Here is an 11,956-nt window from a genome sequence, read left to right on the forward strand (position 1 = left end):
TAAAATTCGTATACTAAATTTTATAACAGAGTAACAATAACAGTTCAATCAACTTAAATGCGGGGCCGCGGATTCGGGACTTGGGTAAAATTACGTAAGATCACCGAAGTCCGCATGCACACTGCACAGTGACAATTTAGGAATATATCAGGCCCAACTGTTATTGTAAAGCTGGAATGACATACGGTGAAGTATTTTTGTCGGGACTTGACTGCATAAATTTCGCCAAAGTCGGACTCCGAATTTTTCGGGTTATGTTTAATGGACTCCGCATTCCTAAAATATTATTAAACCTATCTCGACTGGTTTACCAACCAATCCTTGTACTCGACATAATATGTATAGAGCTGTCAAAAGGCGCTGTAGGCCTGAAGTGCTGAGTTGTCAACTGTTTTTCGATCAAGTTAGATTTTATTGGGAACAAGTTAAACGAATTCGGGTTACAATTATATCGTCTAATGTACAAAATAAGGTACAAAGTGGTCGCCAGCCAAATGAAGCTCAAGTCGTCCATCGTAAAGTTGCATCGACTCTTTAGGGTCCAGTATAATCTGAAAACAAATCAATTGGTTAGATCATTTTTGGCTTGTAAAACCCCTGGTTAGTTTGCTCATACACTAAAAAACGCCCCACGGCTGAGGCCTTCATAAAGCCATTTTTGTTTATAGTTTAATTTAGAGAAATATCTATCAAATTAACAGTCGAGTTCATAATATTTGTACTTTAAAATTGCTTTTTTAAAGATGGTAATCAGCTGGCACTATAGGCTATGATGTAATATAGTGCCACTTGATTACCCTATTTAGATTTAGACAAATACGACCACCTACAAAGTTAAAGAGATTAATTTACTCCAAGTAAGTTTAACAGCAATCGAAAACAAACTAGGATAATTAAATAAATATAGTAATTTTCATGTATATAGTGGAGGCAGTTTTCAACAAGGCCGACGTATTTTATTTGACCTGGCGGTCGTTTTATTTCGAACAATTAAAAGTAGTTAATCACCCTGTTGTTTTAGCTGTTTTAGCAAAATTTACTCGATGCACTTTAGGCATCGTTTTTAAATGACTTTATTTTTCAGGCGATTAAGTGTTCAAGTGATTAAGTGACTTATTTGAAGTAAATTAAGTGATTTTTTTGAACATTTTTTTAGTAAGCTGGGATACACGCGCGTAAACAGTCCGTTATTAGTGAGCTGTCTTGTATACTAATGCTCGGTATCAACGAAAAATTGCAAATTTACAAAATTTAAAACACTTCCTTTGTGATAATGAAAAGGCTGTGGTTTAAGTCATTCCAACAGTGCTATAAACTGGCACCGACTTACCTAGCGCAAAGGCACAAGCGCGCCCACAATCAGTATTGCAGCAAATCTGGTCGGAGGGGCAGTCTGAGTCCCCAGTGCAAGCTCCCGTGGGGCAGTTGGTTCCGGGGTCCATTTTACCGACGTCAAACGGGGGGCAGCGGTTGGTTACCTGTATATCCGATGTCGGTGCATCTGGTGCCGCTGGCACAGCTGGAACTACTGGTACCACAGGCGGGACTGGATTGACGACTGTTTACATGCCAACGACAGAAAAAAAATGGTGAGACTATACTTGTTTAACCACCATAATTTGTTACCAGTGTTGTAAACAAGTCATTTTGCAATCATTTAAGTCCCAGTCAAGTCTTTTTGAATGAACTCAAGTTCAAGTCAAGTCATTTCGAATAAACAACAAGCCTAGTCCCAGTCAAGTCATAATTAGAGAAAGTCAATTTCAAGTCAGGTCCTTGTCATAAAACTTAGACGTTAAACTTTTAAAATTGAAAAACTAGTCGGAATATGCGCAGTAACTCTGCTAAAAAATAACACTAAACGCAACATATGAGAGCAATTTGTTTTACATGAAAAACTTTAGATACATAGTCCGATTTTATAACAAAAATGATTAACGAAAACACTTGATTTTACCAAAGTCATTTGTCCAATAAACTTAAGTCAAGTCATTTGCCCAAAAGACTTAAGTCAAGTCAAGTCATTTTGTCAAACGACGTAAGTCAAGGCAAGTCACTTGAAAGCCCTGACTTAAGTGCACTTAAGTCAAGTTATCGACTTAAGTTATTACAACTCTGGTTGTTACGCAATGTTTTTCCACGTACCGGTTTGCACTCTCTCGTAGCATATCTTTGGACATTCCGTTTCGCCATCTAAGATGCACTGTTGGGTCTGAAGGTCACCGTCGCATCCTGTGAAGCACAAGTAAAAGAAACGACCATATTAATCGCTTGCAATTCATTTTTATTAGACAAATGTTTTTCTGTCTTCAGAATAAATCTATTTTTTGTTGATAAAACAATGCTCGGGAATTTATTTAAAAATAAAATGATTTACTGATTTTTTAATAAGTTGAACGTTTAGATTGACACTTTGAGATATTTTTTAATATTAAAAAATGAACCCTTTAATTCTTTTAATTAAACTCAATACAAAACAAAACTTTGTTTTTACGAGTTTAGGAGAAATTTGCCTATGTTTTTTGTAACATTGCCTATTTTTTAAACCACCCTTAGCTTTCTGTTCACTGGCATATTTTCACGAACATTTATTCTACAATCCTTGAAAATTCGGTGCTTTGTATTTAGTGAAGTATTAACGCCTTAGACACACATAGCCCAGATGTCGGTGGTTTCAACTTACTGCATTTTTTGTAGGTATCTCCGAGCAGCAAGATTCTGTAGGGGCAAATGGGTTCCGCGGGGGCGGGGGCTGCGGGAACGTACGGTACCTCGCGTGGTGCGATGTAGGCCTGGCTGGTCGGGTATTCCGGAATCACGGTCGAGTAGAAGTTGTTTCCCGACACGGATATTATGTTTTCACCAGGTAGCTGGTAAGGGGTGCGGGGGCATTGTATCGGAACCCTGCATCAGGCAGTATGAGGCTTGTTAGGACGTTTTTCATGGTATACAGTATAGTCTAGGGCAACGGTTCTCAACCAGTGGGCCATGGCTCACTGGTGGACCATGGAAACTTTTTAGATGGGCCACAGACCAATTTAAAAAAGCTAGATTTATTGAATAATTTAGTTTCATTTATGTCACTATACCTGATTTTACAGGAATAATGGCTTGGGGAGGAATTGAGTTGGAATGTAAATGAAACGTAAATTTATTGTTATATGCTTCGATCGCTATATGTTGTTCAAAACCTTTTTATAGTTTGTCCATTCATAAAAATTTATTGGGCCACAGAATTTTTGTGCAACGAAAATTGACCACGAAAGAAAAAAGTTTTTTTTGAGCCCGGTGCAACCTAGCCCTGCGTTATCCACGTTTAGTCTTTAAGACAGCGCTCAAACCACGACCCTTGCCCTTGTAAGGCGCTGGCAAATCACATTTTAGCTATTCGACCAACAGTAGGCCTATACGTATGACTATACGGGTCCCAAGTCGGGCGTGCGCATGCGTAGTATCGAACTTTAAAAGGCCAAAAAATTGAATATTGTAAAGATGGAATAGCACCAGGTAGAATATTTGCGAACCACGTATAGCGAGGGAATAATTTACATGACACCCCTATGGATGGATTGCTGAATAACCGCAGTATTTAGTTAGGTAAATTGGCGGAATACAGGCTGTAGAATGTAGAATCAAACCGAACTTAAGGAAATCGCACGGAGTCGAACCTCGGGAATCGCTTAGAATTGTTTTTTCTTATCCGAAGTCAGACTCGGGTTATTTTAACTGACTCCACAGCCCTATTGATTGAAGTCGGTTAGTTTTGCCGCGAAGTCGGACTCAGGACTCGAATAAGACTACATATGACTACCTGAGTCCCAAGTCCGGCGTGCGCATGCGCAGTACCAAATTTTGAAACACCAACAAAAGTAGATTGTAAAGATGAAACAACATGGATGGAATGTTGAATATCCACCTTATTTTAGTTACGCAAAGCATGGGTGAAATATAGGCCGTATAGCTGAAACCGGACTAAAGACTAGATCAGGGGTGTCCAACTCAAACATGCCGGCGTGCTAATTTTTAACTTATAACTTCTTCCCGTGCCAAAGTTTCGTGTTTCGTAACCGAACCAATTGTTTTTAATCATAAAAGCGTTTTTTTACCAAAAATAAGAACGTTTATTTAAACTTGAAACAAAACACTGTCTAGTAGAAATGCGCATTACATCAAAGTATCTCTCGGCCACGCTATATAATATTATGTGAATGCTAGCCTTCACACAGTATAATGTTACTATATCAAAAGTAATTGTTGGTTGTGTGATTGCCGCGATCGTTTTATATTGTGAACAAACAATGGCAATTGACTGTATAACAAACTTTTTTATTTTTAATTAAAAGCGCTTTTAAACAAACAATAAAACATATTGTTATAACATCAGAAGTAATTGTTTGTTGTCGTAATTGCTAAGATTGTTTTGTATTGTGAATAAAAAATGACAATTATTGGCTGCTGTATTTTTTGGGCCTTGCGTGCCATTTTTGTTAGGTCGCGCGCCTCATGTTGGACACCCCTGGACTAGATCGAAATCGGTTCATTTAGCCGGAGTCGAACTCGGAATTTCGGGAGTCAGGTTCAATTTCTTCGCCGAAGTCGCACTCGTGTTGCTTTAGGGTTGCCATATTTTATTACGCACAATCCCTGACAAACCAAAATATTGTTTTTGGGGTGGCAGAAACAATGTTTTGCACATACCGGTACTCGATAACAGTGATAGGCGAATATTTTTGACTGAGGCCCGCATTAGAAACAGAATATTTTGTGGCGGACCGGAGCATAAAGAAGAACTAAACTAGAGATGCAGTTCTAAAAATTAAGTTACAAATAAAGTATTGCAGAATTTTAAACAAATTTCCAGATTTTCAAAAATCAAGAATATGTGTGCAATTATTGCCGATATATTTTAAAAACCCTTACTTAAAAACACTTTTTAGAGTTTCTCCCCGACGGAGGTTTCAACACTGAATTCCCGGACATGCCAGTGAAAATGCTGACATGTGGCAAACCCACTTTTAACCGACTCCATGGCCCTGCTGAGTATTAACCACACCCTTGGGAATGAACCAGGTGGCAGCGTGCGTTAAAAAAGCCTCGGCGGTACGACTTACAGGTAGCAGCGCTGGTCCGTTCCGAGGTAATAGCCTCTTTGACAGGCGCATCCTCGTACACACTTTCCTTCGCAGCCTTCATTTCCGTTTCCCAAGCTGATGAAGAGGCTCGGCAACAAAAATTGTAAGGAGAAAATGTTGTTGACCAACGACTGCTGCTTCGGGCACGGTTGCGTACACGGCATACAAGAGTGGTACTTTTGATTTTGCGGGCAAGCTGCCAAACAAATAGAACATAAGAGAGTGAGAGCTGGTCTCTGAAACTATATGCGGTCGCTGGAAGGACCGGCTTCAATTTTGGGTGCAAAAGTTTTGTCAGCCTACTGTAGGTGGCCATTTTTTGGGCTTTGCTGGATCCTACCAGCTGCTTTCTTATTTTGCGTGTTCTTGTGTGTGTACAAGTGTGTTTGTCTGTTTGTTTTGGAAATTGTTGGACAATAAATAAATTACATTACCACATCTACTGGAATGTTTCGCTCGGTTTTCATAGTTTAGTTTTCACTAGGCAGAAATACAGCCTGTCATTGATGTCATACACTATTCATTGCCATCTAAAAGACGATTCATTTTTAAAACGAAAACACATGTATGTGTGAGTTATAAACAGGTTCAAAAAAGTATCACGTTGGCTGTGGCCAGGGCGTAGTAATTACGTTAGGTTTGTCAAATTGCATTAAAATCTTGCCAGGGAAGTTACTAGTGCATTTAGACTTCCGCTTTAAACCAACGCAATTTTAAACTTTTGAAAAGTTTTTAAAACTTTTATTTTATAAGATTAATTTGTGTTTGTGTTGCTTCCTTATAACTTCTTTTGCTTTTTTACTGATTAGCGCCGAAATTATCGCACGTGTACACATGACCTTGGGGCGCCCTTGAGACTTTTCGCCCTTGTAAGTTGGCCTGAAATACCAGCATGGACTTGAGAAGCACAGTAGTTGCGTTTCAACTTACGTGGGCATCGGTTCGTGTTGCAATATTGCCAGTTTCGCATCGACACTTGGCAGCTCTTCCTATAGGAGCCCATATACGGAGCTGTCACCGGGTCAAAAGACCCAAACAGACCGGCCAAACCGCTGAAAAAAAGATATATTGTGTTGCAATTGGGAAGTTTGCCGAACGATTTTTGCGGCTTGTAACACTGTATGTTGTTGCTAATGCAAGTTGACAGTTTAATAGATAGATTCCCAATATTGTTTTTTAGTTCCTGGGAATAAACGCGAGTTGAAAAAACGAGGATCGCTTGAATCATGTCGCAATTCATAAATATGTGGAATTTAATTAATGTTTAGGTTAGTATTTTGAACGTTTCGTATAACTCTTTATTCATTTTCAACATAGTGACAGAAGTGCCTTCTTACTATATTGAAAATGAGCAAATAGTTCTTTGAAACGTTCACAAAGTTACCTATTTCTGTATGTCTTTGATATTCTTACTTCGTCTTACTACAACCTCCAACCATTTTGCTCCATAATTAATATTAATTTAATTTTTTTTAGAATTTTAAATAAACAGCAACCAACCCTCCTCCGTTGCCCATTCGATTGAGAACTCCCATCAGCTCTTCGTACTGAGGCATATAAGATTCAAAAGCGGGCACACAGCTTCTTGTTCTCCATCGTCGGCCTCTACCGCATATTTCATTACAATCACCGTATGGGCCCCATCCGGAGATCTTGACTGAAAGCAAAAACGGGTTTCACTCAACAAAAACGAAATAATACGTGGCCTTCCACACGGTAATACGTGTAAGACCGGATTAAGGGTACTGTTGGTCCAAGGCTATTTCTAGAAAAGGGCCTAATTTTGCAAACCAAGCTACAAAAAGTAATAAAACTACATTGACTTGGCTCAGTCATTCGTTTTTTAGCAAAAAGTGTACTGTAGTGCTATGGGATCTGTATCACTATCAGCTTTACAAAAAATTGGCGCTAACAAAAATGAAGGGCCAAATTTGTCCAAGGCCTTAGTATCCTGAAATTCTAACTTTTTGGCCCCTCCCAAAATTTTAGGCTGGCTACGCCACTGTGTTTAAGTGGTGTTAAGGTCAAACTGCACAAGTTTTCTCTCCAAAGCATTTGTAAGGAGTACAAATTGTTTGCTTACTGTATAATTACTCACGACTGAAAGATGTGGCAAGGCCGCAACGGCGCAACATGCTGGTTTGCTTAGTATATAAAATTATCGGAAAGCAAGTTTTATTCTCGTTTTCGCTCAAAAAAATGTTTTTTCTTGATCACTGATGATGGTTGGAAAACATAAGCAAATCTTATAGGGATGTCCGACAATTTGTATTTTATTGCGATGCCGATAATATTTTTTGAGAAAAACGTACGGCCGTCGGATCCAATACCAAAACGTTAGTACCAATAATGCAAAGGTTGTCTTATTAAGACCGATGTTGCAATAGCATTTTTCCATTTAATTTCGGATGTATAAATTTCTAAAAATTTACCGTATGCAGTAGAATGCTATACACTTTGATGGCAAAACAAGGTTGAAAAGCACAATTTAGTGTCGGATGGCACCAATACCACTCTAGCCCAAATGGATATCGTATACCATCGGCTTTCTTCCGAAAAAAACATCACACATCACTAATATTTCGACATCCACACCGCGCTGCAGCGACCAGCGTTCATTTAGCTCAGTGGATCTCAAACTTTTTAGCTTGCGGCACAATTAAAAATCTTAAATATTTCGCAACACAGTTTTAACAGAACAACAATAGAGTAATTTTACAACCGCCCGTAACATAAACTCACAGCAGTCCATAATGTTGCAGGGCCTATCCCTCAAGCTGTTAAACTTGCATGTTCCCTCTTCGAGGCAGGTCCTGGTCGACTCCTGTTTACCTCCGCCGCAAATTCGACTGCATTTGGTCCACTCGCTCCACAGGGATGTGCCTGCGTGAAACAGGGATTTGCAGTCGACGAAAACACGAAAAACTTAGAAAACTATTGAACTTATCTATGGTTAGTCTACTTACGGCACTCTTGGACGTTGCACTCGATCCGTTGGGTCTCGATCGCAGCGTTGAATCCACCGGAAAACGACTGAAAAAGTCTGTCCAAGGGGTTGCCCCGTTGGTAGTTGGGTCCGCGACAGTAGTGCAAGGGAACCTGGCGTTCGTTGTACAGACATGAACGCTGCCGGCGTTGGTAGCCGCCACCGCAGACGTGAGTACACGGGGTATACTCGGACCAGTTGGACAAGGTGTAGGTTACGACTCCTTGGGCTGCTAATGCAAAGTGTGACGGTTAATTACCTTGCTTTCTGCAAGTGTTGTAAACAGGTAATTTTATTAATTCGAAAGTCCAAGTCAAGTCACTTGTTAAATAACTCAAGTTCAAGTCTTTTTGAATTAATCACAAGTCAAGTCTTAGTCAATCCATTGTTAGAGCAAGTCAATTCCAAGTCAAGTCTTTGTCATAAATATTAAACGTAAAACTATTAAAATGGGTAAACTCGTTCGATTATGACCAAAAACTAAAAAATCTCAACATTTTGCAAGCAATTTGTTTTATGAGCAAACTAGAGATAGGTAAATAAGTTAAATAAAAATGCCTAATGAATACACTTTATTTCAAGTTATTCGATCACAATACCTAATTCAAGTCAAGTCATTTGAAAACAGTGACTTAAGTGCGCTTAAGCCGATACAGAGTCATTTGAAAAGAGTAACTTAAGTTCATTTAAGTCAAATTCAAATACTTTAGGTAAAACATTTTCAATAAAGTTAATATGGTATAAGTGGCGAGGTTACTACCCCCAAAACATGTTGCTTGACCCCTAGTTTGGAAAACCTACACAAAAGTATAAAACATGTAGGCCTAAACCTAATGCCATAAAATCACGTTTGGTTTGCTTTCGCGCGTAAAAAAACAAGGCATTTGTTATAAACAAGGGAACCTTACTCAACCCAACTTTCGAGCTTTCAGAGTCTAATTATAGCAGTTAAGACGGCGTCTAATAAATGCGATTCAAAACAGGGCGTTTCACAAGTGGCCTAAGGCCAGGTCTTGAACGTTGATCACAAAACAAGAGCGTACTGGTAACAGCAAATATAGGTGACCGGTTTGAGCAATGATCGGTTGGTTAATTGAGTCTGTAAGGTCATTTTCCTTTAGATTGGCGGTTCAACAGGTTGCATAACTTTACCTTAATCTGGTTTATTATAAGACTCCCTGTGTATTTTTTCTCTATTGTAAATCGTGTCAATTTTCTATTGTAATAGCAATAGCTGTAGGAAAACAGCAAATAGTGGAGTTAAGCGTAAATTCCAAAGCGCGTTTTGCAGGTTGCAATTCATCTTGAGTACTTTATATTCTACTTTGGTGAATAAATGAGAATACAAAAGTGTGAGACAATATCCTACATTTTTTATGTTTTGCAAAATAAAACATGTTTTACCACAACGGAAGTAGGCGAGCATATGAGAGGCCAGAAATGCCACAGATGTGCATTTTAGACGTTCTAAATAGTTTTGTCAATGGCTATTTGAAGGGATGTTGTCTATGGCCTAATATTCGTTGTCAATCGCACGTTTTGAGCGTTAAAAGGAACCAACACATTTTACAAGTGTTCTTGAGTTTAAACTGTTTACCCTGTTGCTTTCGGGACACTTTTTAAGGTTGTTTCAATGGGGTTGCGCCTAACTTTATCAGTTAATGACAGGCAAAACATAGAAAACTCGACAAGACTTTGGAAGATATTTAACAGCATTAATAAGCCCCAATAAATCTCAAAAAAATAAACTTGTGTTTTTAAATAATACTTCAAGGTAACAAATATTAAAAGTGACTTGAAAAACTGGTAAAGCTGGTTTGCGGATGCGGCTTGAAAACCTCCGATAAACACGCGTTTCGGTTCCGGCAAGAGGCAATGGATTACCGGTATGCCCCGGGGCAATTTGAATGTACAGTGGCAAGGTGTGCAACTCTTGCTAGTGCCAAAAAACTCAGAGATGAGTGGCCTACGTGACCAGTTTGAAAAAATATGTTCGGCCTCCTTTCTCTCGGGCGTTTTTAGCAAACCGTTGACCAGTCGACATTCCTATTTCGCCATCACGTTTCGGTGCTATTTTTATAGCATCCGAAAGAGTCGCTGTTTAAAAAGGTCATCACGTATTGTAACCAATTTTTTGACCTGTTTACGTAAACTGAAATGCCCAAACCGATATATGACACTTGGGTTTAAGTTAAGAGCATTGCCCACATATTAGCATCAACAACCGATTGATTATATAATTTATATAAGCATTCGACTTAAAACTTAAATGGAGGCACAAAGCCTTAAGGAATTAAACTAATATTTTTTAGTGTTACGAATATAATCTGACTTTGTAATAGTTAAAAAAATCGTATGTTGTTAATTCAAGACAAGCTTCACGCCTTTGAAATGCTGATAAATGTTTGCTGTAAATATTTTTTAATAAAAATGGGTTATGTTTATCGCGATATTTTGGCAATATCTTGACTTGTTTTTTAGTCGTTGCTTTAAAAAAAGATTAAAATATCAATTTGATTATAGTCATAAGGATTGCGATTTTACCTTTTAGCGATTTAATTGTCAAAAAATTGTCAGGCTTGTTTGAGCTCATTTTAAGGAACATTCCGGTGTGGATATTGAACGTTGTATCAAAATAATATTGTAACGATAAGGGCTAATGACAGATTTCAAAGCTAGAAGAGGATAATAATAGCCCTATTGAAACAAATTGCCCTATTGGAATAAATTGCTATCGGGAAATATTGTTACCAGCTGACTGTTACCCAGCTGCAGATTCACATATTGTACAAGCTCGTCAAATAAGGTATTGTACCAGTGGTTCTCAACCGGGGTGCCGCGGTGCCGCGGTTCCCTGGTGCGCCATTTCTAATGCTCAAGGGTGCCGATAGGTATTTGAGAATCTTGTAGAATCTGATTTTTGCTTAATTGGTAAGCTTCTTGTTACAACTATTTGTGTACGATTAGAGACCATTATATCAAATGACATTTCCCTACATATTTTAGGTCGATTGTGTTGTTCCAGTTCCATTTATAGTGACATTTAAGTAAAACGCTTCACGAAAATTCCGGTCGGGGTGCCGAAAATCTATCTTTTATTTTTGAAGGGTGCTGTAAGCCATAAAAGGTTGAAAATTACTGCATTGTACAAAAGCTAAAACGTATGTACGATCTGCTGTGATGCAAAACGAAGTTAAAAACGGTTGAATAAACCAATTCTTTTCGGAGAACAGTAGTAGAAAAATACATATGCCTATCTTATGTTACACGGGTTACTGAAAGCTAGTATATGTAGGCAAAAAAGGTTTTCTTACGAGCAGGTGCGTTGTATGGGGTAACCGGTGGGGGAAACTGTGCAGAGGCCAGGGCACAAAGGCTGAAAACAGCAAACAGCAAGCGCATCTTGTCGTCTACTGTGCTATAGGTTAGACCTGAAAAGAATTTCGGCATTTAAACAATTTTTTCCGTTGCATAATGCACGTCGCTTTGAAGCTTTTGCAAAGTCAGTGGCGACCACTGAAAATCACCTAATTAAAAAGGGGATGGTTTATAGTTTAAAATATATTTTTTCAGGAAAATAAAAAAAATTGGGAAAAAAAAATTCAACAAAGTTTGGCCAGACACAGGGGCCGGTACATAATTTAAAAGAGGATGAAGTTTTTAGTAAAAACAAAAATACTAAAACTGAAGTAGAAGCCAATAGATGTCAAACCGAGTGGCCATATTAGGCTATACCGAATATTTTGCGAATTTTATATATCATATATTTCGATTAACACCGGGCATCCATTTCGCCAACCCTATCTCTCTCTCTCTCTCTCTCTCTCTCTCTCTCTCT

The 11,956-nt window shown here is 38.5% G+C and overlaps 1 protein-coding gene across 2 annotated transcripts; it reads right to left on the reverse strand.

Annotated features, from left to right (window-relative positions):
* Positions 1 to 398: 398 nt before the first annotated feature.
* LOC146140966 (uncharacterized) lies at positions 399 to 11,570 on the reverse strand. 2 transcript variants are annotated; one of them, XM_083391946.1, is made up of 10 exons: positions 11,433 to 11,570; positions 8,099 to 8,347; positions 7,875 to 8,015; positions 6,633 to 6,789; positions 6,063 to 6,184; positions 5,112 to 5,328; positions 2,684 to 2,904; positions 2,146 to 2,232; positions 1,331 to 1,558; positions 399 to 551 (listed from the first exon to the last, which is right to left on the reverse strand). In XM_083391946.1, exons 1-10 carry the CDS (start codon positions 11,566 to 11,568, stop codon positions 535 to 537), a joined length of 1,575 nt encoding a protein of 524 aa, XP_083248072.1. In that variant the 5' UTR covers positions 11,569 to 11,570; the 3' UTR covers positions 399 to 534. The 2 variants fall into 2 exon arrangements, with proteins under 2 accessions (XP_083248072.1, XP_083248071.1); XM_083391945.1 differs by having other exon boundaries at positions 8,099 to 8,350.
* Between the last annotated feature and the right edge of the window lie 386 nt (positions 11,571 to 11,956).

The sequence above is a fragment of the Ascidiella aspersa genome, chromosome 6, assembly GCF_963924565.1.
Source record: "Ascidiella aspersa chromosome 6, kaAscAspe10.2, whole genome shotgun sequence".
In the NCBI taxonomy this organism is placed as follows: domain Eukaryota; kingdom Metazoa; phylum Chordata; class Ascidiacea; order Phlebobranchia; family Ascidiidae; genus Ascidiella; species Ascidiella aspersa.

Bases quoted from the DNA above. Each gene is read 5' to 3' on its own strand.
- LOC146140966 (XM_083391945.1), bottom strand. From the start codon at position 11,568: ATGCCGAAATTCTTTTCAGGTCTAACCTATAGCACAGTAGACGACAAG. The intron at 6,790-7,874 runs GTGAGTTTATGT...TTTTGCTTTCAG, and splicing joins CTGCAACATTATGGACTGCT to TCAAGATCTCCGGATGGGGC. The intron at 5,329-6,062 runs GTAAGTTGAAAC...TTTGTTTGGCAG, and splicing joins CAACACGAACCGATGCCCAC to CTTGCCCGCAAAATCAAAAG.